The sequence below is a fragment of the Bubalus kerabau genome, chromosome 12 (genome assembly GCF_029407905.1).
Source record: "Bubalus kerabau isolate K-KA32 ecotype Philippines breed swamp buffalo chromosome 12, PCC_UOA_SB_1v2, whole genome shotgun sequence".
In the NCBI taxonomy this organism is placed as follows: Eukaryota; Metazoa; Chordata; class Mammalia; order Artiodactyla; family Bovidae; genus Bubalus; species Bubalus kerabau.
In genome coordinates, this window is record NC_073635.1 from 73,223,481 (window position 1) to 73,250,561 (window position 27,081).

At 38.8% G+C, this 27,081-nt stretch overlaps 1 protein-coding gene across 1 annotated transcript in view; it reads left to right on the forward strand.

The window, feature by feature from the left end:
- The window catches only part of LOC129624246 (ATP-binding cassette sub-family C member 4-like), a 203,767-nt gene that overhangs the window by 82,860 nt on the left and 93,826 nt on the right, over positions 1-27,081 (forward strand). Inside the window, 1 exon segment of the mRNA XM_055541907.1 lies at positions 6,845-6,991. Within this exon segment, the coding sequence (XP_055397882.1) occupies positions 6,845-6,991 (147 nt within the window).

Consider the following 27,081-nt stretch of genomic DNA (forward strand, 5'->3'; position numbering starts at 1 on the left):
TTTCTTTAATTTCTCTTTCGGTTTTCTCATTGTTAGTGTATAGGAATGCAAGGTGTGTTAATTTTATATCCTTCAACTTTAATATATTCATTAATTAACTCTTGTAATTTTCTGGTGGTGTCTTTAGGGTTTTCTATGTAGAGGAACATGTCATCTGCAAATAGTGAGAGTTTTACTTCTTCTTTTCCAATCTGGATTCCTTTTATTTCTTTCTCTTCTCTGAGTGCTGTGGCCAAAACTTCCAAAACTGTGTTTAATAGTAGTGGTGAGAGTGGGAACCCCTGTCTTGTTTCTGACTTAAGGGGAAATGCTGTCAGGTTTTCACCATTGAAGATAACGTTTGCTGTGGGTTTATCATATATAGCTTTTATTATGTTGAGGTATGTTCCTTCTATGCCTGCCTTCCGGAGAGTTTTTATCATAAATGGGTGTTGAATTTTGTCAAAGGCTTTCTCTGCATCAATTGAGATAATCATATGGCTTTTATTTTTCAACTTGTTAATGTGGTGTATTACATTGATTGATTTGCAGATATTAAAGAATCCTTGTATCCCTGGGATAAAGCCCTCCTGGTCATGATGTATGATTTTTTTAATATGTTGTTGGATTTTGTTTGCTAGAATTTTGTTAAGGATTTTTGCTTCTATGTTTATCAGTGATATTAGCCTGTAGTTTTCTCTTTATGTGGCATCTTTGTCTGGTTTTGGTATTAGGGTGATGGTGACCTCATAGAATGAATTTGGGAGTTTACCTTCCTCTGAAATTTTCTGGAAGAGTTTGAGTAGGATAGGTGTTAGCTCTTCTCTAAATTTTGGTAGAATTCAGCTGTGAAGCCATCTGGTCCTGGGCTTTTGTTTGCTGGAAGATTTCTGATTACAATTTCGATTTCTATGCTTGTGATGTGTCTGTTAACATTTTCTATTTCTTTCTGGTTCAGATTTGGAAAGTTATACTTTTCTAAGAGTTTGTCCATTTCGTCCAAGTTGTCCATTTTGGGGGCATATAGTTGCTGATAGCAGTCTCTTATGATCCTTTTTATTTCTGTGTTGTCTGTTGTGATTTCTCCATTTTCATTTCAATTTAGTTGATTTGATTCTTCTCCCTTTGTTTCTTGATGGATCTGGCTAATGGTTTGTCTATTTTATTTATCTTCTCAAAGAACCAGCTTTTAGCTTTGTTGATTTTTGCCATAGTCTCCTTTGTTTCTTTTTCATTAATCTCTGCCCTAATTTTTATGATTCCTTTCCTTCTACTGAACCTAGGGTTCTTTATTTCTTCCTTTTCTAGTTGCTTTAGTTGTAGAGTTAGGTTATTTATTTCATTTTCCTCTTGTTTCTTGAGGTAAGCTTGTATTGCTATGAACCTTCCTTTTAGCACTGATTTTACTGAGTCCCAAAGGTTTTGGGTTGTCGTGCTTTCACTGTCATTTGTTTCTATGCATAGTTTGATTTCTTTTGTGATTTCTTCTGATTTGTTGGTTATTCAGAGTGTGTTGTTTAGCCTCGTTGTGTTTGTATTTTTAATAGTCTTTTTTTTTTCCTGTAGTTGATATCTAATCTTGTGATCAGAAAAGATAATTAGAATTTATTTCCTTTTTTTTTTTTTTCAAATTTACCAAGGCTAGATTTATGGCCCAGGATGTGATCTATCCTGGAGAAGGGTCCGTGTGCACTTGAGAAAAAGGTGAAAGTCATTGTTTTGGGGTGAAATGTCCGATAGAAATCAATTAAGTCTAACTGGTCCATTATATCATTTAAAGTTTGTGATTCCTTGCTAATTTTGTTTAGTTGATCTATCCATAGGTGTGTTAAAGTGAGTGGTGTAGTAAAGTCTCCCACTATTATTGTGTTGCTATTAATTTCCCCTTTCATACTTGTTAGGATTTGCAACACATATTGTGTTGCTTCTATGTTGGGTGCATATATATTTATAATTGTTATGTCTTCCTCTTGGATTGATCCTTTAATCATTATGTAGTGTCCTTCTTTGTCTCTTTTCACACTCTTTATTTCAAAATCTATTTTATCTGATGTGAGTATTGCTACTCCTGCTTTCTTGTGGTCTCCATTTGCATGAAATGTATTTTTCCAGCCCTTCATTTTCAGTCTGTATGTGTCCCTTGTTTTGAGGTGGGTCTCTTGTAGACAGCATATGTAGGGGTCTTGTTTTTGTATCCATTCAGCCAGTCTTTGTCTTTTGACTGGGGCATTCAACCCATTTACATTTAAGGTAATTATTGATAAGCATGATCCCATTGCCATTTACTTTGTTGTTTGGGGTTCGAATTTATACACCTTTTCTGTGTTTCCTGTCTAGAGAAGATCCTTTAGCATTTGTTGAAGAGCTGGTTTGGTGGTGCTGAATTCTCTCAGCTTTTGCTTGTCTGTAAAGATTTTGATTTCTCCTTCATATACGAATGAGATCCTTGATGGGTATAGTAATCTGGGTTGTAGGTTTTTCTCTTTCATTACTTTAAGTATGTCCTGCCATTCCCTTCTGGCCTGAAGAGTTTCTATTGAAAGATCAGCTGTTATCCTTATGGGAATCCCCTTGTGTGTTATTTGTTGTTTTCTCCTTGCTGCTTTTAATAATTGTTCTTTTTGTTAGATATTGGTTAATTTGATTAATATGTGTCTGGGGTAGTTCACCTTAGGTTTACCCTGTTTGGGACTCTCTGGGTTTCTTGGACTTTGGTGGCCATTTCCTTCTCCATTTTAGGGAAGTTTTCAACTATTATCTCCTCAAGTAGTTTCCCATGGCCTTTCTTTTTGTCTTCTTCTTCTGGGACTATGATTTGAATGTTGGGGCATGTGACATTGTCCCAGGGGTCTCTGAGGTTGTCCTCATTTCTTTTAATTCTTTTTTCTTTTTTCCTCTCTGCTTCATTTATTTCCACCATTCTATCTTCCACCTCACTTATCCTATCTTCTGCCTCAGTTATTCTACTGTTGGCTCCGTCCAGAGTGCTTTTTATCTCAGTTATTGCATTATTCATTATTGATTGACTCTTTTTTATTTCTTCTAGGTCCTTGTTATATATTTGCTCATTTTCTCAATCCTTGTCTTTAGACTATATATCTGTAACTCTATTTTGTTCACAAGATTTTGGATCATTTTTCCTATCATTATTCTGAATTCATTTTCAGGTAGACTCCCTATCTCCTCCTCTTTTGTTTGATTTGTTGGGCATTTATCATGTTCCGTTTTCTGCTGAATATTTCTCTGCCTTTTCATCTTGTTCAGATGGCTGTGTTTGGGGTGGCCTTTCTGTATGCTTGAACTTTGTGGTTCCTCTTTATTGTGGAGGTTCCTCCCTGTGGGTATGGTTGGACAAGTGGCTTGTCAAGGTTTCCTGGTTAGGGAAGCTTGTGTCAGTGTTCTGGTGGGTGGAGCTGGATCTCTTCTCTCTGGAGTGCAATGAAGTGTCCAGTAGTGAGTTTTGAGGTGTCTATGGGTTTGGTGTGACTTTGGGCAGCCTGTATTTTAATGCTCAGTGCTATGTTCCTGTGTTGCTGGAGAATTAGCTTGGTATGTCTTGCTCTGGAACTTGTTGGCTCTTGGGTGGAGCTTGGTTTCACTGTAGTTATGAAAGCTTTTGGATGAGCTCTTGTTCATTAATGTTCCCTGGAGTCAGGAGTTTTCTGGTGTTCTCAGGTTTTGGATTTAAGCCTCCTGTCTCTGGCTTTCAGTCTTATTCTACAGTAGCCTGAAGACTTCTCCATCCATACAGCACCAATGCTAAAACATGTAGGTTAAAAGAGAAAAGATTCTCCACAGTGAGGGACACCCAGAGAGGTTCACAAAGTTACATGGAGAAGAGAAGAGGGAAGAAGGAGATAGAGGTGACCAGGAGGAGAAGAGGATGAATCAAAAAGGGAGAGAGAAATCTAGCCAGTAATCAAATTCCTATGTGCTGTCCACAGCCTGGAACATCCAGAGAGTTTCACAGAGTTACATAGAGAAGAGAAGAGGGAGGAAGGAGATAGAGGTGACCAAGAAGAGAACATGGGGTGTCAAAAGGCGAGAGACAGATCTAGCCAGTGATCATTTCCCTAAGTGTTCTCCACATCTCAGAATACCCAAAGAGATTCACAGAGTTGGGTAGAGAAGAGGTGGGAGGGAGGAGATAGAGGTGACCCGGGGGAGAACAAGGAGAGTCAAAAGAGGGAGAGGGCAATCAAGCCAGTAATCACACTCCTAAGTAAAAATGGGTACTGAAGATTGGATTCTTAAAGGTACAAAATTGATAACAAATACCCAAAAGCAAAGATTGAAAATCAAGAGTAGAGGTTAAACTCCCAAAAATACAATATTAAAAAAAAAAAACAAAATCACAAAAATTATAGAAGGCATATATGAAATTTGCTTTAAAAATAGATTCTTTTTTTGTAAGATAATAGTAGGTTATAAAAATGAAAATTAATGGATTAATAAAGTAAAATTATAAAAGTAAATAGTGATAAAGTATTACTATTTACTTTTTTACTATATTTACTATATTTTTACTATATTTACTATAAAGTAAATAGTAATAAAGTAAAATTAAAAAATTAAAAAAATGATAATAGTAAAATATATCTAGGAATTTCTGGAGCTATTGCAGGCAGTGATGGGTCAGTTCAGTTTCAGATAATTCCTTGTTCCAGCTTATACTTCTTCTCAAGGTCTATAGGCCCCTTCCAATGTAGTCAGTGCTCACTACAGGGTTTTAATCTGTTGCACCTGTCACTTCCAAAGCGGTTCCGTCTGTTTATTTTGGCGGCTCTTGTTTTCGAGTTGCTTCAGTGTCTAATTTCCGCCCTGACACAAGGGGGTGAAGGTGGTCACTTATTTAGGCTCACTTGTTCAGTTGTGCTGTGGGGAGGGAGGAACACTGCAAACAAATATCACTGGCATTTGTGGGGAGTGCTCGCATTGTCTGGACCACACTGGGTTTGCCCTCACTCACGGCGCCTGTGCTTTCCCTGTCTACACTGCTCAGGCTCCAGGTTGCTCTGCAGGGGAACTGTCTAAAGCGGGCCCTGAGTTGCGTGCACTTCCCAGGTCTAAGCTGCTCAGGTTCAGGTTCTCGGGTACTCCACAAAGGCACATACTTGGTTGGGCCTGCGTTTTGTGCCCTTCCCAGGTCCGAGCAGCTCAGGTGACGAGGTGCTTGGTGAGTACACTCCCCAGGTGTGCAGTGCGTCTTATCGCCTCCCCGGTCCCAGCTGCTTGGTTTTCTGGGAGCATAGTGGGAGCACCGTCCCACGTGTGCCGTGTGTCTCCTCTGGGGAGCTGATCTCTGGCGGTGACCCTCCTGTTGGATGTCAACTGTCCAGGTTCCCAGGAACATTTGGTTAGTAACTGGGAGCCTACTCGCAATTTGGTGGAGGATGTCATCTCTGGGGCCGAGATTGCCCCTTTCCAGCTCTGGCTGTCACCTGCCTGCCTCTCTGCCTCTGGTGGGGGATGGGCCGGTCCGCAGCCGGCTAGCTCTCCTCAGGTATTCACTCAGTCCTTTGTTCTGTGAGTGGGCCTGGCAGTGCCTTGGGTTAGAGCTTTTCACGGGAAAGTTCTCTCTCTCTCTTTCTTTTTTTCTCTCTGGCTATCCCACAGTTTGGGTTGCTGTCTCATGTTAGCTCCCTCAGATTATCCTCAGGGCATTCAGGCCTGGTCCTTACCCTAAGCAATGCAGCCAGCGCCTCCCTGTTCAGTCCCCATTTGCTGGTGGCAGATGCGAGCATCTGGGCTACTTCTCTGCTGTGAGTTGTGGTTAGGCACATAATCTGTGGGTTTATTTATTTATTTATTTTCCTCCCAGTTATGTTGCCCTCTGAGATTTCAAAACTCCCCACCTACCCGCTGGTGAGAGGGTTTCCTGGTGTTTGGAAACTTCTCCTCTTTCACAACTCCCTCCCCGGGATGGGTCTCTGTTCCCTACCTCTTTGTCTCTCTTTTTGTCTTTTATATTTTGTCCTACCTCCTTTAGAAGACAATGGGCTGTCTTTCTGGGTAGCTGGTGTCCTCCGCCAGCATTCAGAAGTTGTTTTGTAGAATTTGCTCAGCATTCAAATGATCTTTTGATAAATTTGTGGGGGAGAAAGTGGTCTCCCTGTCCTATTCCTCTGCCATCTTAGGACCACCCCCATGCTTTGTGTTTCTATAAAACACTTAGTGAGAGATTACTTGCTCATTTTGATTAATTATCTCATGGTAAAATATAGTACTTGTTTTCTTGCAATTCAATTATTAAAGAGATTGTCTGCTTGCAACTTAATATGGTCTTTTTATACTCTAAAGCTGCTTGGGCATGGAAATAGTTACTTTACATGGAAGTAAATTTCCATATACATTTACCATTTATAAGGAAATGGTAAGTCATCTCTTTTATTCCCTTTTAATTCATGGTGGTATCAAAACATTTATCAATTTTAGATTATGGGACATGTTATAAATAATGAGATTTGAAATATGGCAAAAGGAAGATACTACTTTTTATCATTTTCTTTCTTCTGAGTTTTTATTATTACTTGTAATTGGATTAGGAAAATCTGAGTTTGTATTTTACACCTGATTTTTTTTCTCATGTTGTTTCTATTTAATAAGAGAACCATACTTAATATTCTTATTTGTAAATATACCTAGTGAATGTATTAAACTCTCATGGAATCCATTATATATTTATTCTATAGCCTATAGGTGAATTTATATAAATTTATGAATTTATATAAATTATATATACTTTATTCTGTAAATTATATTTCTAGAATAAAACACATAACATTTTTGTAAGCTGTCTGCCATGCTTTCACATAATTGAAGGAAAGGCAGAGATCTTTTGCTGAGTGATGTTACTTTATTTCAGTTCTAACCGTAGGTATCATCCTTTTTGGCATCACAAGATCTTTGTTGATATTCTACATCCTTGTTAATTCTTCACAAACTTTGCACAACAAAATGTTGGAGTCCATTTTCAGAGCGCCAATGCTGTTCTTCGATAGAAATCCAATAGGTAAGTCAGACACCAAGTTTCTCAGTAAGTATGTCTTATTAATGCATTTAGTTCCTGATTACATTTGATATTTGAAAATGGATGAGATACTTAGAAGATAATCACTGTGCATATTGGTCTATTTTCTACAAAAAAGTTTACTGATCTGAATATAGGGGCATATAAGGTTTTTGTTTTTTTTTTCCAATTTTAGTGTGTGTGTAAAGATAAATGTTCACTTTGCAGAATGACTTAGAAACCCATTTGTTATGTGGCATATAAAATATCCTATGTTAGCTGCAAAGATGTTTTAATGTTGTTGACCAGTTTCTAAAAGCTGGCTGTGTCATATAGTGTTAAGTTAGGCTGTTGTCTAGATAGAACCTTCTTACAGTGAATCTGCAAGACACAGGCTGTGTGTTTCTTTCTTTTCCCATCCAATTCTGGAATCACAGAACTCTGACATATGCCCATGCATTGAGGTTTACATAAAAATAGTAATAAAAATTCATTAAAATACCAAATTGGTAAAATGTAAGCATCTTTTTCAAAGAAACTAACTTTATAGTTTTACAGTGGACACTTGGTGACATGTAAGACCCTTTATAGTACATAGCACATGGATCTTCAGTAGTAAGTTTCTCAATATGAGTGTCCCTGGAGGTTTCTCAGTGGTTTTTTCTTCCACCTTGAGGCCTTTGATTTGTTTTGCTTCTGAAGGTAGCCTCCTGACCTGGGTTTCTATGAAGCGTTATTTCATCAGTGTACATGCCCCTTTGTTCAGTTGGTTGGACTTGTGCTGAGGTCCAGGGCAGCTTTATTTTTGTAGGCGATGATTGACAGGACTTGTTGAGGCAGGTATGTGGACTGGAGGGAGGACAGTAGTAGCCTTGGCCTGGCCGTCAACTCGCCATGTGACCAAGGCCAAAGCAGATGGATCCTATTGGGCAGGCAAATCTCAAGGCAGGATGTGGTCTGTCTTGGTTTAAAAGTGTGACTCTGCCTGAAGTCAGGTGCCTGGGTTCAGTCCTGGTGCTAGTTACAAATGGTAATAGTAGGTTATAGTTATATTAATATAATTCTTATGTGCTGGTTACTTAATTTCTTTGTGTCTGTTTTCTTATCTCTAAAGGGGGATTCTATTAATAAACTTTTTGACTGTGTTAGAAAGCTTATTAATATACTCACAACACTTAGCTCATTGTCAGTGACTAGTGAACCTTACTGATAATGAGAAAATGCTATCTGGGAACTTCCTTTCTTGTGAAATGGGAGTGATTTCACATGCCCTTCCTGTTTCACAAGACTCTTGTGAGGATTAATGCTAATTATTCAGGGAAGCATCTTGTGTATATGTATTCAAACATATTGTTTGGTCCAGACAGTGAGCCAAGCACAGAATGGTTAACTACAAAGGCCCATACAGACCTCATTTTATTATGAAGCTGTAGTGAGGAAGTATTTGGAGAAGTCCATACTATTATGGCTGTGAAGTTGCTCCACTTTGTCAGTTAACGTAAAAACTATGGGCATCAAGTTGGGAGCCTTAAGTGGGACTGGATTTCTGTTATTTCAGCCTCTGGGTGCTCATGACCACAGTTAACCAGGTTCTTCATGTTCAAGACCTGTAGGCTTCTCCAGATGCTGATTTATTTATTATTCAAGGATTTGGGATCAAGTTTAAATCTTCAAAGTCTCTAATCTTAGAGCAGTCAGCATACTGGTGCTTGTCTTCCTCCCCTTCCTCTATCTCTTAGCAGAATCTCATTCTTTCAGGAAAATAGAAGCCCAAATAAGTATTATACTGCAAAGATTATAGGCCTGCTTTGCCCAAAAGGCTTCAGGGCCATCAATTATTTACTCTTTCAGTGGTATATTCAGTTGAACTCTTTCCTATAGTTTATTGTCAAAGTAAAATTTACAATAGATTATTTATGGTGGACTTTATTGCTGGTTTGTGATCACATGAAGAGAAAACCACATGTATTGATACTTTGGAAGCTCTGATTCCTAGAACCAGGCTATCCAAGCTTCCAAATTCTGTGTCTGTCAATCAAGGAAGTGAAACCGTCAGACATGTAATACATTTCCCTGGGGTTTAGCTGAGGATTGAAGGCAAATCATGGTGCTTATGTGGGTTAAATATGTGGTGCCTACTAGTTTTGCCTTACAAACTAAAGACCATTAAGAAATAATGAGGAATTCAACCATTTTTAAACATACATAGACATTTAAAAACTATTATTGGACAGGGAGTTGGGATGTAGGTGGAGATGTTAGATGTTCTGGTTCTGCTGGGACAGAGCTTTGGAAGAGCTGTGCCAGCCACTTCTCTTGGTCTCAGGTTCTAACAGGTAAGAATCAGGGGCCTTTTCACTCATCAAGCATTTACTGATCATTTACTGGTTGTAAGTTGTGGTCCCCAGCATTGAGACAAACAGTCCCTGTCTTTCTTCTTATTCTTTTTTTGTAGTTTTCCAAGTTTATTTCAGTTTATAATATAAGGTATTTCAAATAAATCCTTAATTATACTGCATGCAAAAAAAGTGCCCCCAATTAAAGTCATCATGTGCAAAGGTTATTGTGATGTGGCCTATTGTTAAATAGATAGTTAGAAAGTTATTTTTTTCCCCAAATAAAGATAATGTGTCTAAATGAGAAGGAGAAAGAGAGATTCCATTATTAAACTTGGAAACAAGGAAGTAGTGATATCAACTTGCTGGGCTGAAAAAGAATTTGCAAAAGACCATCCAAGAGCATCTGAGAGCAAGTGATTGGGAAAAATCATGTAAGGTAATTTCCCAACACCTGACACCCACACAAGAGGGATGTCATTGTTAGTACTGTGGTATTAGACTGTTGGACCTCTTTCTTGTAAAGTGTTTATTTTTAACTTTTTTCTTTATATATATATATAAAAACATTGTTGACTTACAGTGTTTCAGGTGCCCAGCAAGGTGATTCAGTTATACATATACATTATTTTTGAAATTATTTTCCATTAAAGGTTATTGTAAGATATCAACTATAGTTCTCTGTGCTATACAGTAAACCTCTGTTACTTGTTGCATGTCTATTTTTTTTTTAAATTAGACATCTAGCATTCTATTCATACTAAGTCAAACAAGTGGAATCAAAATGTCATAATTTTTTTAGTTAGGCAAGAATTGTTCAGTTTTCTAAAATACATATATTATACATATTATTTATATATATGTATACACAAGTTTTTCTACTATGCTTGATAAGGGGTTGAGAAAAAACATCAATAAAAAAAGATGGAGAATTTGGAAAACAAATAAATGAAATGGGAGTACTGAATATGAAATAGAAAGAGTGAAACAAGTTAGGTCAAATTAAAAGATCCCCATATAGTCTAATTATTTTTAAACATGGCTGCTTATTAGAAACATCTGGAGTTCTGGAGAAAAAAAAAAGCAATACCTTGGTATTTATATTTTTCAAAAAATTCCAAGATAATTCTGATATGCATCTGGATTTTAAAAAGTGATTACAGGGTTTTGTATTAAATAACAGTTTTTAATGATGATGCAGATTTCTATTATTTTTCTGTTGACCAATCATGATACAATGGTATTATGTGAGTAATGGTTACATAATCACAATAGTAAAAGATGTTCATCAAATAAATCAATAGCCAAACCAAAAAAAAAATAATTAAAATTGCAAGTCATAAAGGGAACATGATTAACTTAATAATATACAATAATCACATACAATTTTGGAGGATCAAGCAGAGTAACATGGTAAGTGGAAATGCATCCATGCAACATGTTCTCATCTGCTCAGCCAGTCTCTGTCTTTTTTGGTGCATTTAATCCATTTATATTTAATGTAGTTATCAATATATATGATCCTATTACCATTTTCTTAATTGTTTTGGGTTTATTTTGTGTAAGTTTTTTCTTTCTCTTGAATTTCCTGCCTACAGAAGTTCCTTTAGCATTTATTATGAAGTCGGTTTGGTGGTGCTGAATTCTCTGAACTTTTGCTTGTCTGGATAGCTTTTGATTTCTCCATCAAATCTTAAGCAAGATTCTTGCTGGGTAGAGTATTCTTGGTTTTACTTTCTTTGCTTTCATTACTTTAAATATATCAGGCTATTTCCTTGTAGATTTTCTGTTGAGAAATCTGCTGATAGAATAATGGGAGTTCAGATCAGCTCAGTTCAGTTGCTCAGTCGTGTCTGACCATTAACGACCCCATGGACTGCAGAACATCAGGACTCCCGGTCCATCGCCAACTCCCAGAGCTTTCCAAAACTCATGTCTACTGAGTCGGTGTTGCCATCCAACCATCTCATCCTTTGTCGTCCCCTTCTCATCCACCTTCAATCTTTCTCTGCATTAGGGTCTTCATTTGAAAAGAGTCAGCTCTTTGCATCAGGTGGCCAAAATATTGTAGTTTCAGCTTCAACATCAGATCTTCCAATGAACACTCAAGACTGATCTCCTTTAGGATGCACTGGTTGGATCTTCTTGCAGTCCAAAGGACTCTCAAGAGTCTTTGCCAACACCACAATTCAAAAGAATCAATACTTTCGTGCTTAGCTTTCTTTATAGTCCAACTCTTACGCCCATATATGACTACTGAAAAAAAATCATAGCTTTGACTAGACAGACCTTTGTAGGCAAAGTAATGTCTCTGCTTTTTAATATGCTGTCTAGGTTGGTCATAGCTTTTCTTCCAAGGAGTAAGCATCTTTTAATTTCATGGCTGTGGTCACCAACTGCAGTGATTTTGGAGCCCAAAAAGATAAAGTCTGCCACTGTTTCCACTGTTTCTCCATCTATTTGCCATGAAGTGATGGGACCGGATGCCATGATCTTAGTTTCTGAATGCTGAGCTTTAAGCCAACTTTTTCACTCTCCTCTTTCACTTTCATCAAGAGGCTCTTTAGTTCCTCTTCACTTTCTGCCATAAGGGTGGTGTCATCTGCATATCTGAGGTCATTGATATTTCTCCCAGCAATCTTGATTCCAGCCTGTGCTTCATCCAGCCCAGTGTTTCTCATGAAGTACTCTGCATATAAATTAAATAATCAGGGTGATAATATACAGCCTTGATGTACTCCTTTTCCTATTTGGAATCAGTCTGTTGTTCCATGTCCAGTTCTAACTGTTGCTTCCTGACCTGCATATAGGTTTCTCAAGAGGCAGGTGAGGTGGTCTGGTATTCCCATCTCTTTCAGAATTTTCCACCGTTTATTGTGAACCATACAGTCAAAAGCTTTGGCATAGTCAATAAAGCAGAAATAGATGTTTTTTCTGGAACTCTCTTGCTTTTTTGATGATCCAGCAAATGTCGGCAATTTGATCTCTGGTTCCTCTGTCTTTTCTAAAACAAACTTGAACATCTGGAAGTTCACAGTTTACGTATTGTTTAAGCCTGGCTTGGAGAATTTTGAGTATTATTTTACTAGCATGTGAGATGAATGCAGTTGTGCAATAGTCTGAGCATTCTTTAACATTGCCTTTCTTTGGGATTGGAATGAAAACTGACCTTTTCCAGTCCTATGGCCACTGCCGAGCTTTCCAAATTTGCTGGCATATTGAGTGCAGCACTTTCATAGCATCATCTTTTAGGATTTGAAATAGCTCAACTGGAATTCCATCACTTCCACTAGCTTTATTCATATGCTTCCTACAGCCCACTTGACTTCGCATCCCAGGATGTCTGGCTCTAGGTGAATGATCACACCATTGTGATTATCTGGGTCATAAAGATCTTTTTTTTTTATACATTCTTCTGTGTATTCTTGCCACCTCTTCTTAATATATTCTGATGGGAGTTCACTTCTATATAATTTGTCATTTTTGCCTTATTGCTTTTAATATTTTATTTTTGTCTTTAGTTTTTGTCAGTTTGTTTATTCTGTGTCTCAGTGTGTTCCTCCTTGGGTTTATCCTGCCTGAGACTCTGTGTGCTTCCCAGATTTGGTTGACTATTTCATTTTCTATGTTAGAGGAGTTTTCAGCTATTATCTTTTCAAATATTATTTTCAGGTTCTTTCTCTCTCTCTTCTCATTCTGGGACCTCTATAATGTGAATGTTGGGGTGTTTAATGTTGTCTCAGAGGTCTCTTACGCTATCTTCATTTCTTTTCATTCTTTTTCTATATTCTGTTCTATGGCAGTGATTTCCACCATTCTGTCCTCTAGGTCATTTATCTGTTCTTCTGCATCAGTGATTCTGCTATTGATTCCTTCTAGTATATTTTCCATCTCTGATTGTTTTTTCTTTAGTTTTTCTAGGTCTTTGGTAAACATTTCTTGCATCTTTTTAATATTTGCCTCCACTCTTTTCCTTAGATCCTGAATCATCTTCCATATCATTATTTTGAATTCTTTTCCTGCAAGATTGCCTATCTCCACTTCATTTAGTTGTTTTTCTGGGGTTTGATCTTGTCCCTTCATCTGGGACATAACTTTTTGCTTTTTCATCCTGATTGACTTTATATAATGTGGTTTTTGTTTTAGCCACTGTGGAACTGTTATTCTTTTTGCTTCTTCTGTCTGCCCTCTGATGGATGAGGCTAAGAGACTTGTGTAAGCTTCCTGATGGGAGGGATTGGTGGTGGGAAAACCTAGGTCTTGCTCTGGTGGGCAGGACCTTGCTCAGTAAAGCTTTAATCCAGTTATCTGCTGATGGGTGGGGTTGTGCACCCTCCCTGTTAGTTGTTTGGTCTGAGGCAACCCAACCCTTGTGTCTTTGGTAGAGTTAATGGCCACTTCCAAGAGGGCTTATACCAAGGGAGACCTTCCCAGGCTGCTGCTGCCAGTGCCTCTGTCCCTGTGTTGAGCTCCTGCTGATTCACACCTCCTCAGGAAACCATCCAACAGTAGCAGGTAGTTTTGGTTCAGTCTCCTGTGGGATCACTGCTCTTTTCCTCTGAGTCTTGGTGTGCACAAAGGTTAGCTTGTGTCCTCCAAGACTGGAGTTTCTGGTTCTCCTAGTCCTGTGGATATAATAAAGTCCTGCTGGTCTTCAAGGTCAGATTTCCTGGGAATTACCAGTCCCTTTGTTGAATTCCCAGGCAGGGAAGCCTGATGTGGGGTTCAGAACCTTCACACAGTGGGAAAACTTCTTTGGTATTATTGTTCTCCAATTTGTAGGTCACCCACCCAACTGGTATGGGATTTGATTTTATTGTGATTGCACCCCTCCTACCATCTTGGTGCAGCTTCTTCTTTGTCTTTGAATGTGGGGTATCTTTTTTTGGTGGGTTCCAGCATCCTCTTGTCAGTGAGAGTTCAACAGCTAGTGGTAATTTTGGTGCTCTTGCAGGAGATGAGTGCACACCCTTCTATTCTGCCATCTTGACTGAAATTCTGTCAGTCCCTGTCTTTCAAGGCATTTACACACGTAAATAATTGCTGGTAGTGGATTGTTTGTTTAAATCAAATGGTGTCAATATTCTGTGATTCCATATAGAAAAGATACAGATTCACATTTTAATACAGCTGTCAATTGGAGATCTCAATTCATAGATACGCACCACATACACACTGACAAGCCTAGCCCTATGCTGCAGATCTTTTTCATAGTATGTTATGTAAAGGTTGCCCTCGGTTTCCGAAAATTTTACAACAACTGTTCTCTTGGAACTTTAAGATGAATTGTTTTCAAAATGAAATCATGTCTGTGGGAGTGAAAGGAATTTAGGAAATAAAGTAAATGATTCTATATTTAAGATCATCATCTCTAAGCTTACAGAAAATTCATCTCAATTTCTAAACAGACTCTTAGTGATACTGAAATGTTCTCCTGACCCATTGGAGACTGTCTAGATGCTAGAGCTCATCTCTGAAAATGTATTAGGAAAAGAAGAGGGAAGCTAGCACTTCTAATGTTGCTTTTTACAAATATCTACACACTCTTCAGGCTTTGTAGAAGTGTATTACAAATGTTTGACAGTAGGTGAAATGTAAGCAATGATGTTTTCTCCATAAGTACTGAAATCAATTATGATCTGTTGAGTGTTCTTTTCATTCTTGGTAACCAGGATTAATCTGTTAGAAATTTCCCTCTTATTTAGGCAAAACTCTAGTATCTAGAATAAAGATTATAAGTACACTTTGAGTGGAAGTTTATTAAAATAATGTAGTTATGTGGAAAGCTATCATGAAATCAAGTTTGCTGTTCTGGAAATATTTTCCTTTCATTTCTTTTTTGCATTTGCATATATTGTATCATATGGGGAACTAGTTCAACCACTTGGATACCTGGAAAGTCTATTTTAGACATGTTACATGTATAGGAATCTTTATCCAGGCATTATTCCAAATACAGTCATGCTCCTCACGATGGGAAAATCTTGCCTCTGGGTCTACTGTTGGGAGAAAGTAGTGCTACAGAGTGGCATATTGTTACTATATCAGTAGAAGGAGAAGAGGGCAACAGAGGATGAGACAGTTGGATGGCAACACTGATTCAATGGAAATGAACTTGGGAAAACCCTGAGAGATGGTAAGGGACAGGGAAGGCTGGCATGCTGCAGTCCTTGGGGTCATGAAGAGTCAGATACACGACTTGGCAGCAGAATAACCAGAGTGTCTGCCCTGGGTGATTTTCAGTCCAAGTCCCTAATTTTGGGCTAAGTCAATAATTAGTGATTTCTCTTTGAACTTCAAGTGGATGTTTCTAGAAGTGTTCTTTTGGTTCAGTGACTGATATTATCTTCACTCTGATTGAGACATGTAATGAAAATGTATATTTTTTGAGCATGTGGTAAGGAAAACAGGGTATCCATTTCTTTCTTTTCTACACAAAGATGTTTGAACAGATACCAGAGTACATCTGGATTTGCCTTATATGTATTTTCTCACAATAAAAAACCCCATAGATTTAGCTTTGAGAAGTTCTCAGGATGATGGATTAATCTTTTTATTACCTTTAAATATTTAGAAAGAAATTAAGGAGAAAGAGATATAGAGAACAGACCTATGGACATGGGGGGGGAGGGGAGAAGGGAGAAGGGAAAAAAGGAGATGTATGGAGAGAGTAACATGGGAATTTACAATACCATATGTAAAATAGATAGCTAACGGAAATTTGCTGTATGACTCAGGGAACTCAAACAGGGGCTCTGTGACATGCTGAAGGGTAGGATGGGAAGGCAGATGGGATGGAGGTTTGGGAGGGAGGGGACTTGGGTGTACCTATGACCTATGACTGATTCTTGTTAATGTATGACAGAAAACCACAAAATTCTGTAAAGCAATTATCCTTCAATAAAAAATTTAGAAAAAGAGAGAAATTAAGAAGGAAATTTCTTTCTTTCTTATAGGTAGCCATTATTTTCAGAATTGTGTTCTTTTTTCTCCTATTGGTGTCAACATGCCTGGGCTCATAAAATTTACTTCCCTTGGGAGAACTATAAATTTATTATTCCTTATTTTTGGAGAGTAAAATGATCCTATTAATAACATTTTAAAATTATGCCTCATCCTAGTATAAATCTTCCTTATATTCTCCATTTTATTTAGCATAAAAGTGAAAAGATTATCAACTAAGGCTAAATCCATTCCACCAATGGGTGATACTGTAGGCAGAAATATTCATTATTGGTATCAACTTTTAAATGTTATTCTTGACATAGCTCTATCAGTGGAAGAAAAATAAATGGTAATTTCAAGATAATGAATAATGTGTATTATTAGAAAATTGTTCTTCCTTGATTCAAAATTAAATAGAATTTTGTTGATAGAAATATCCATGCAAATAAAAGGTAACATCTGTGTAATCCAGCTAGTCACAGATTTATCAGATAAGCTACAATCAAATGAGCTCTTGTTTATTAAGCAATTGTTAAATCTTTAGACAGGGTGAGTAGATTTCACTCCTACATTAGGAAGTCCTAAAACTTAAATGAATAAAGTTTAATTTCACTTAGTGTCAAATGCTCTAACCACTCATATCTTTCACAAAGGAGACACTATAGGAGTTTCATGCCTAATTGACCTAGCCTTCAAGCTAGCCATCATCTCTTGGTTCCTGTTATATCCAAGCTGCTAAATTTTTTAAGGTGAGGTTAAGGTTTATAATATTAGGTAAAACAACGAATACCTTATATATTTTGGATAAACATTAAGTATTTAAAAAATATATAGCTTTATTTTCTCTCCCCTTAGTTTTATGTCCATTTTTTGTTTGTTTGTTTGTTTGATATAAGAGAGACAACTTTGGTTGTCACCAGTAAACAATTTTAAACTATTAATGGAGAGGGAGTTGGGATGTAGGTGGAGATGTTGTGATGTCTCAGTTCTGCTGGAACAGAAGTTCAGAATAAGTTTGCCAGTCACTTCACTGGTACAGTCACAATCTTCTTGATTGAAGCACAGTTATCTTAAGCAGCACTGATGTGGGATAGCTGTGTGTGTGTGTGTACAGACCTCTTTTGTGTTAGATCATCACACAAGTATAAGCTCCATATTATTAGATTCCATTAAAGAGCTGTGAAATTTAAAATTTGAAAATTGCCCAACCAAAAAAGTGATCATTGGCTTTACCCAGAGTAAACTGAATGGATTTCTTTTATTTTTCAATAGTGGTTTTGAACCACTGTGTAATTTGGGATCTGTGGTGCTCTGTGCTCAGAAAAATAGACTTTGGTGTCAGCTCTTCTGAATGTGAATCCCAGTCCAGATGCTGACAGATAGACCTTTGTCAAGCAATTTAACCACTATCTCCCTCAACTCTCTGTACAGTAGGGATGAAAGTACAATAATAATCTCAAATGTTTTTGCGTGTGAGAGGATCAAGAGAATTAATGTATGTAAAGCATTTAAAGCAATGTCTGGCAAATAGCTGACTTAAATTGTTTTTAGGACTAAGTGTCCTGATGAAATTTTAGAGATTTTTAAAATCTCTCTTTTTTCCTACAAAACTGAATTAATATGATAACTTGATAAAAAGGTTGAGAGTGGGGAAGGATATGTGTGTTTTCCCAGATGCAAGAGAAAAACAGATAAGTGAGTAAGACTAACAAGTCACAAAACGAAATCTGCAGACTTGCTTTCATTTGCTTGTTTTTGTTTTTGTGAGGGCTTGACTTCATTCCTGAGCTCATTTTAATTCGGTTTCACAGGGAGAGCTTAATTTTGCATATAAGCACCGAGCATCTGGTTTATTTTTTGTTCGAATATGATATGGCTGAAGTTTATTACAGAAGTATATTTTATAATTAAGGAAAGACAGTGGGAAATTTTATAAAGTTGGTTCTGTTTAAATGGAACATTGTAATTATTCCAGGGAAGTGGATGTAGTTATTAGGAGTAGTGGGAACTTAACTATTTTTTAGAAAATTCTTTAACTGGTAAAAATGGAGAGCTTCTATGTATTCACCTTTTTCAAATAGCATGGAAAATGGCAAATTTCACAAGTGAAAGTTGAAGCTGACCTAAGGTAAATGCTGGGCTGCATGAAGCACAAGCTGGAATCAAGATTGCCAGGAGAAATATCAATAACCTCAGATATGCAGATGACACCACCCTTATGGCAGAAAGTGAAGAAGAACTAAAGAGCCTCTTGATGAAAGTGAAAGAGGAGAGTGAAAAAGTTGGCTTAAAGCTCAACATTCAGGAAACTAAGATCATGGCATACGGTCCCATCACTTCATGGCAAATAGATGGTGAGACAGTGGAAACAGTGGCAGACTTTATTTTGGGGGGCTCCAAAATCACTGCAGATGGTGATTGCAGCCACGAAATTAAAAGATGCTTACTCGTTGGAAGGAAAGTTATGACCAACCTAGATAGCATATTAAAAAGCAGAGACATTACTTTGACAACAAAGGTCTGTCTAGTCAAGACTATGGTTTTTTCAGTAGTCATGTATGGATGTGAGAGTTGGACAATAAAGAAAGCTGAGTGCCGAAGAATTGATGCTTTTGAACTGTGGTGTTGGAGAAGACTCTTGAGAGTCCCTTGGACTTCAAGGAGATCTAACCAGTCCATCCTAAAAGACATTAGTCCTGGGTGTTCATTGGAAGGTCTGATGTTGAGGCTGAAACTCCAATAGTTTGGCCACCTGATGCGAAGAGCTGACTCGTTAGAAAAGACCCTGATGCTGGGAAAGATTGAGGGCGGAAGGAGAAGGGGACGTCAGAAGATGAGATGGCTGGATGGCATCACCAACTCAATGGACATAAGTTTGGGTAGGCTCCACGAGTTGGTGTTGGACAGGGAGGACTGGTGAGCTGCACCTCACAGGGTCACAAAGAGTTGGACATGACTGAGCAACTGAACTAAACTGAACTGAATTTTAGATTGTCAAGCCTTCAAACGTTATTTACAGAATGTTTTTAGAGACATTTCATGCTTGTTCACTCCGGTTAATTTCGGACAGCTCTTCTACATTTCTATTAGATGGGCATTCTGATATGGCAACCCACTCTGGTGTTCTTGCCTGGAGAATCCCAGGGACGGGGCATCCTGGTGGGCTGCCATCTATGGGGTTGCACAGAGTCGGACACAACTGAAGTGACTCAGCAGCAGCTGATACTTCAGAACTTCTCCTTCATTAAAATATGGTTAAAACAGCCTGGGACAAAAATAGGATTCTTGGTTAGTTCTTATAAACTGTAGATTATATTTTTAAAGCTGTTAAAGGCATAATGTACACAACAGAACAAATACAACTCTCCTATAAATACTGCCCAATTAGCATTAATAAATGAATCATTTAAAAGCAGTAAATTGCTGGCTGGGTTATATAGTGGTATTGAGGGAGATGAAGAAATATATAGTTCTTGGTTAAGAGTTCTGAGTGAAGATAGAGAGCACCTATGGGGTCACACAGAGTTGGACACGACTGAAGCGACTTAGCAGCAGCAGCAGCAGCAGCAGCAGCAGCTAGTAGCTGTGTTAGGCTGGCAGGAAGTGAGTCTTGCATTTGACCTCAGTCATATACGAGAGGCCTGAAGCTCTGAAATCCAGTGAATCTATCATCTTGCAGAACTTACTTGGAAATAATTTGGTGAAAAAGAAAGCCAAAATAGGTTGTAAGGACTTCAGAGAATTTTTGTGATAGTTTCTGTACACTGTCTAATGTTTCAGAGATCTGCTGCAGGAAAGAGGTTTCATCTGTTGGCAGTTAAAATTCTCCCAGATATATGAGATGGAGACTGTGTATTTTGCCTTGAAAGATAGTTGAGGTGCACTGGGCCAGGAAAAATACACTTCTTGGAGATAGTTGTGCATTCTTATGTCAGGAGGAGTCCCGTGAGAGGTGGTGTTCTGTTCCCTCAGAATCAGCAATTCTTACCTGACCCACATCTCTCTGAGGCCACCCCACTTCCTGTGGTTCATGGTTTAGGAATCCTCAGAAATCATGAAGCTGAGTCCATGAGCATTTTCCAGCAGACTTGCTCCATAGCTTTCATCAGATGTACAGTGTTTCAGAGTCACTGTCTTAGAGATTTTTCTGCCTGTTAATTTCTCCACTGTCCATTCCTGACAGTGAGTGAGCTGTTAGCCAAACCCTATACGATAGCATGTGTGACATATGTGTTATCCACGGGTAAAGGAACTAATCTGGTCTAGTTTCCCAGTACCCTACACCTGCCTCTGATACTTAGAAAAAGTAAAGTGTCAATTACACCCTGTTCCAAAGCATTTATGGTGGCTGTGGCAGAGGGGTTCCCTGGGGCCATGTGTGAGGTGTGTCTGCTCCTTCAAGGTCAGTGTCCGACCATATTTAGCAACAGGCAGTGTGACTTGCCCCAAGTTACAAGACAGAACAAGACCTGGGATGAGGGGGCTCTCAAGTCCTGGACTTTCCTAATCAATTATGCTTTTTTTAGACCATCTGTCCCAATTCATTCTTTCAGTCATTTGTTCATTTGTTAATCAATTAATTCAACCGTAAGTAATTTACATAATTTTGAGGTAGAGTTATTTTAAATGTTTTACTTTAATTATGGTTTGGTAAGAGAGAATTCCTGTAACTTTTAAAAACTCTTTTAATGTTTAAGGTATTCAGCATCCAGTGGAGCAGGTGGTACCCAATCAGAAGGGCCCAGGCTGTCAAAGGCTGGTTGGCCATCACTGTTCATATCAACTTAACACCAGCGCTGCCCATGATGTTACTGGCTTATCTTTAGTAGTAGATATTTAATAGAGGTTTCCAGCGTGTCCGGTAAAATGGCTGTGTATCATAGATGTGTTGATATGAATTTTCTGAGTCTCTATAACCTGGGTGAGTCAGTCTCCAACATGTGTCTTTCTACCTGGTGTTGCTTGTGCCAACAGAATGAGGCTGAGTTCAGTTCAGAAGTAAAGGAAATCTTTATTCCTCGATCAGAGAATGGAGAGGTATGAGCTTGCACTCTATAGTTCTTGCTTTCTCCCCTAAAGGCGGCCCTAAGCAAGGGTGTTTTACAGGTTTCTTGTCATTGCACCTGCCCCCCACCACCATCTTAAAGCCGTTTCCCACTAAGGACTCTGATCTGAAGAGTTAGGTGCAAAGCTTCTGCACGTAGTACTCTATGAGCACATGAAATTCGACTAAACCGAAAGGGCAAAAAGGAGTTAGACTTTATCTTGTTTCCCAGATTCTACCTTTATTTTATAAGAATCGTTAATGAGTTTTGTTGGTGACAATATGGTGGACCAGACGCTTCACTTTGAAACGAATTTCTCCAGGTTGGAAAACAACAGCTTAAAAAAAAAGAGAGCATTTGTTCAAAATATCAATAGAGACTGAAATTTGAGGACAAACCGCTTATTTATAGAAGAAGAGCTTGTTTTATTGATTCACTCAGAATATTCAAGTGCCTTCTATTTAAGGTGTTCCAGTGAGGCATTGGTCCAGGCACTGGGTTAACAGCAGTGAATAAAATAGACAAAATCTCTGTCCTAGCAATGTCTGTTGTTATTGTTAGTTGCTAAGTCATGTCCGACTCTTTGCAACCCCATAACTGCAGGATACCAGGGTTCACCATCTCCCCAAATTTGCTCAAACTCATGTCCGTTGAGTTGGTGACGCCATCCAATCATCTCATCCTCTGTTGTCCCCTTCTCCATATTATAATTTAATTTGTGTGAATAAAAAGACGACAAGTGGTTGTTAGCCCCTGAAAGTAAAGAATGGAATTTAAAAGGGCAATAGTTATACATGTAGATAAGACAAAATCAATTTAAATGTTCTTGAGACAGAAGGTATAGATGATTCCCACTGGGTCAGTGACTCCTGAATGGGTTCTTTGCCTGGAATCACAAATGCTACTTTTTAAGCCTGGTTGTGTATAGTAGAGCAGAAGCTTTATTCATTGATTAAGGAATAAAGGGAGAGCCCATGCTCAAAACACACCTTCTCCCCAAGGGGAGGTGGGAGTAGAGGAACTTTAAGGGATAGGAGGCAGCCATGTCACTGGGGCTCTAGGAAAGGGACAGAGATTTCTGGGAACAGCCAGGTTAGCTGGAACATGTGCAGTCTTCCACACTCCTTTGCACATGGCGGGAATTGTGCCTAGTCCAGTACAAATTCCCACCTTGGATAGAAATCTTAACATGGTAATGAAACAAAAAAAACTTTCAGACAGTTTCAGTCTCATCTGTGCACGGTCATTCCTGTAGTTAAGTTAGAGGTGGTTCAGGGCAGTTGGCCACAGCATCTCTCTCCAAGCACAGCTGCAAAACATCTCTGTCAAATACTAGATGTTTTAAAAACAAACAAAGAGGTAAATTAGGACAAAGATTATTTAGCTCTCAGGGGTGGGTATGGGTGACAAAGGAACATTATCAGAAATGTTCAGTTTCTTCCTTGCTACTCAAAGTATGGTCCCTGGACCCAGCAACATCAGCATCACCCTAGAGTTGTTAGCAATCCAGAATCTCAGACCTCACACATGCTGTTGAGAATTTACATTTAAGCAGATCACTGGGAGATCTAAGGAAGACATGTGCATTGGTAGACTCCGTAGTGATCAGAATTAATCTTTCCAACTTTTCCACATATTGACATGTACCAAGACGGTCACTAAGTGGGTTACATATCTTACAGTCTTACTTCAGTAAGAGCCACTTTTAAAATACTCATTTTACTAATATGTTTTCTATTTTTGTGTAAGAATCTAGAAGCACAGAAGGCTTCCCGTCTTAAACCAAAAATGGTTGGAAAGCCACTGGGTTTATGGTGTATTATTAGTAAATGCCAGTTGGCCACTAACACCTGGCAGTTTCCTTTTTGTTATAGATTGTGTGTGAAGTGTGGTTGATGTTTACAAAAGGTGTATAATCTGGACGTGAATTCAAGGCTAGTAGACATATACAGTAGTTAAACCACTAAATAGATTATATTATAATATGTTCCGAGGATAGACCCAGGTCTCTGGTGGAATCTGAAAGGACACTGAAACAGTTCTACATCAAACAAGGTATCAGAAAACTATGTTTTTAAATATGAGAGTTGCTTATGGCTTTGCTAAGAGCCTGTAGAGTCTTGTTCTGGACCCCACTTGTTTGTAGGGTCTCCTTGGTTCTCAGCTATAAACATAAAGATTGAGGGTGGAGTCAAATGCTGACAACAGCAAAATTTATCAGCTGAAAGGACAGTGTTATAAAATTTTAAAGAAAGTAGTGAATAGGTGGGGGTTTGAGTGCATTTTAGGCAACCAAGAGTAGCCCCAAAGGATATTGCCATGTTTCAATTCAGTTCAGTCACTCAGTCGTGTCCAACTCTTTGTGACCCCATGAATCACAGCACACCAGGCCTCCCTGTCCATCACCAACTCCCGGAGTTCACTCAGACTCATGTCCATCGAGTCAGTGATGCCATCCAGCCATTTCATCCTCTGTCGTCCCCTTCTCCTCCTGTCTCCAATCCCTCCCAGCATCAGGGTCTTTTTCAATGAGTCAACTCTTCCCATGAGGTGGCCAAAGTACTGGAGTTTCAGCTTTAGCATCATTCTTTCCAAAGAAATCCCAGGGCTGATCTCCTTCAGAATGGACTGGTTGGATCTCCTTGCAGTCCAAGGGACTCTCAAGAGTCTTCTCCAACACCACAGTTCAAAAGCATCAATTCTTTGGTGCTCAGCTTTCTTCAGAGTCCAACTGTCACATCCATACATGACCACTGGAAAACCATAGCCTTGACTAGATGGACCTTTGTTGGAAAAGTAATGTCTCTGCTTTTTAATATGCTATCTAGGTTGGTCATAACTTTTCTTCCAAGGAGTGTCTTTTAATTTCATGGCTGCAGTGACCATCTGCAGTGATTTTGGAGCCCCCAAAAATAAAGTCTGACACTGTTTCCACTGTTTCCGCATCTATTTCCCATTAAGTGATGGGACCAGATGCCATGATCTTCGTTTTCTGAATGTTGAGCTTTAAGCCAACTTTTTCACTCTCCACTTTCACTTTCATCAAAAGGCTTTTTTGTTCCTCTTCACTTTCTGCAATGAGGGTAGTGTCATCTGCATATCTGAGGTTATTGATATTTCTCCCGGAAATCTTGATTCCAGCTTGTGCTTCTTCCAGCCCAGTGTTTCTCATGATGTACTCTACATATACGTTAAATAAGCAGGGTGACAATATACAGCCTTGATGTACTCCTTTTCCTATTTGGAACCAGTCTGTTGTTCCATGTCCAGTTCTAACTGTTGCTTCCTGACATGCATATATGTTTCTCAAGAGGCAGGTGAGGTGGTCTGGTATTCCCATCTCTTTCAGAATTTTCCACAGTTTACTGTGATCCACACAGTCAAAGGCTTTGGCATAGTCAATGAAGCAGAAATATATGTTTTTCTGGAACTCTCTTGCTTTTCGATGATCCAGTGGATGTTGGCAATTTGATCTCTGGTTCCTCTGCCTTTTCTAAAACCAACTTGAACATCTGGAAGTTCACATGTTTCACGTATTGCTGAAGCCTGGCTTGGAGAATTTTGAGCATTACTTTACTAGCATATGAGATGAGTACCATTGTGTGGTAGCTTGAGCATTCTTTGTCATTGCCTTTCTTTGGGATGGGAATGAAAACTGACCTTTTTCAGGCCTGTGGCCACTGCTGCATTTTCCAAATTTGCTGGCATATTGAGTGCAGCACTTTCACAGCATCGTCTTTCAGGATTTGAAATAGTTCAACTGGAATTCCATCATCTCCACTAGCTTTTTTTGTAGTGATGCTTTTTAAGGCCCACTTGACTTCACATTCCAGAATGTCTGGCTCTAGGTGAGTGATCACACCAACGTGATTATCTTGGTCATGAAGATCTTTTTTGTATAGTTCTTCGTATTCTTGCCACCTCCATGTTTAAAAACAATTAAACCAGACCAAAGGGAAAGAAAAGAGAATACCGAATGAGACCATTGGTGCTCAAAATTTTAGATCTGAGTTTCAAGAAAAGATGTATTTCTGTCAGCTTTTAAGATGACAAAACTCTGTAGTCCTCATGAAAAAAGGTTCTCACTAATAGTTTCTTCCTAAATAGTAATTTGAAAATTTAACTTTACAAAAACGTCTCATTTCCCCAATTAATTTTAGTATGCAGTCTTTTGTTGTACCTGTGCTGACTGTTTTAGTCAAGGCTTTTTGGTTGCTAGTGGCAGAATCTACCCAGGTTAGTTCAAAGGAAGAGGGCTTGATGGAAAGGAAATGGGCGTCTTGCGCAGCTGGAGCAATGCTGACTTTCCTGGAGCTAGGAACTGGGGTCCTCATGGGTATTGGAGCCACTGCCACAGGATGCATGCATGTGCCCAAGCTTCCTGGTCTCTCACCTTTGATGGGTGCAGTGACTCTGCTGTACTTTTCTGTTTTTTTCTGGCCTTATAATTCTCAGGAGGGGAAATCAGAATGACTTGGTGGCTAGTCATGGGTTAGGACCCCCTGGTACTTTACTCCATTAGCTGTGGTCAAGGCTCTAAGCAGTTTCCTCGTAGAGGAGCACTTATTCCAAGCCCGTCCAATAAAGTTAAAGGAGTTTAAGTGAGTGGCAGATTCCTGGGAGCCATATTTGTCATCAAGAGTCTCAGGAAAATAAAGGGCTAGGTTGAGATCTGGACAGAGTGGGTGGGGACTGAGGACCTTCTTAGTAGGTGAACAGAGGAGAGAAAAGAGTCTTTCATCAGAATAAGGGTACACAACCAAGAGTGATGGGAGGTCAGGTGGATACTATCCCTAGTGAAAATAAGAGGCAGCAAAAGATATTGCAGGAAATTGCCCTGAAAAGTGAGTTTCCTTGTCTCCTCTCTCTGCTGGATGGAAATTTCAGAATGGCTTTGTAGTAGCACCCACCCCATGATGAAATATTGTATGCTTAATACTATTGCATCATCCTGAGCAAGGTGGGACCTTATCTCCTCCAACATCAGAAGCTTGGTCTACAAATGAATTTGAATATTTCTCTTTGCTTTAGAACCCCCTTCTTGAAATACCATCTCTAAGGTGAACATCCAGATGAATGAAAAGGGCTCTGTTTGCAAGGGATGGGCAGTAAGGGAGACAGATGGGGTGTCTTTTCCTCTATTTCTCCTTCATTCTCCAAGGCACCTGTGTTAAATCTCAGATACTTCCCAGGATAAACTTTGGGAAGACTAGGCCTGGTTATCTTTCATGCCCCTCAAAGCTCTAAAATCCACAAAGGATAATAAGAATAACACCTTTCACATGAGAGGTGGCAAGAGAACACAGAAGAACTATATAAAAAAGATCTTCATGACCAAGATAACCATGATGTGTGATCACTCACTTAGAGACATACATCCTGGAATGTGAAGTCAAGTGGGCCTTAAAAAGCATCACTACGAACAAAGCTCATGGAGGTGATGGAATTCCAGTTGAGCTATTTCAAGTCCTGAAAGATGATGCTGTGAAAGTGCTGCGCTCAATATGCCAGCAAATTTGGAAAACGCAGGAGTGGCCACAGGCCTGGAAAAGGTCAGTTTTCATTCCAATCCCAAAGAAAGGCAATGCCAAAGAATGCTCAAGCTACCACACAATTGCACTCATCTCACACGCTAGTAAAGTAATGCTCAAAATTCTCCAAGCCAGGCTTCAGCAATATGTGAACCATGAACTTCCTGATGTTCAAGCTGGTTTTAGAAAAGGCAGAGGAACCACAGATCAAATTGCCAACATCTACTGGATCATGG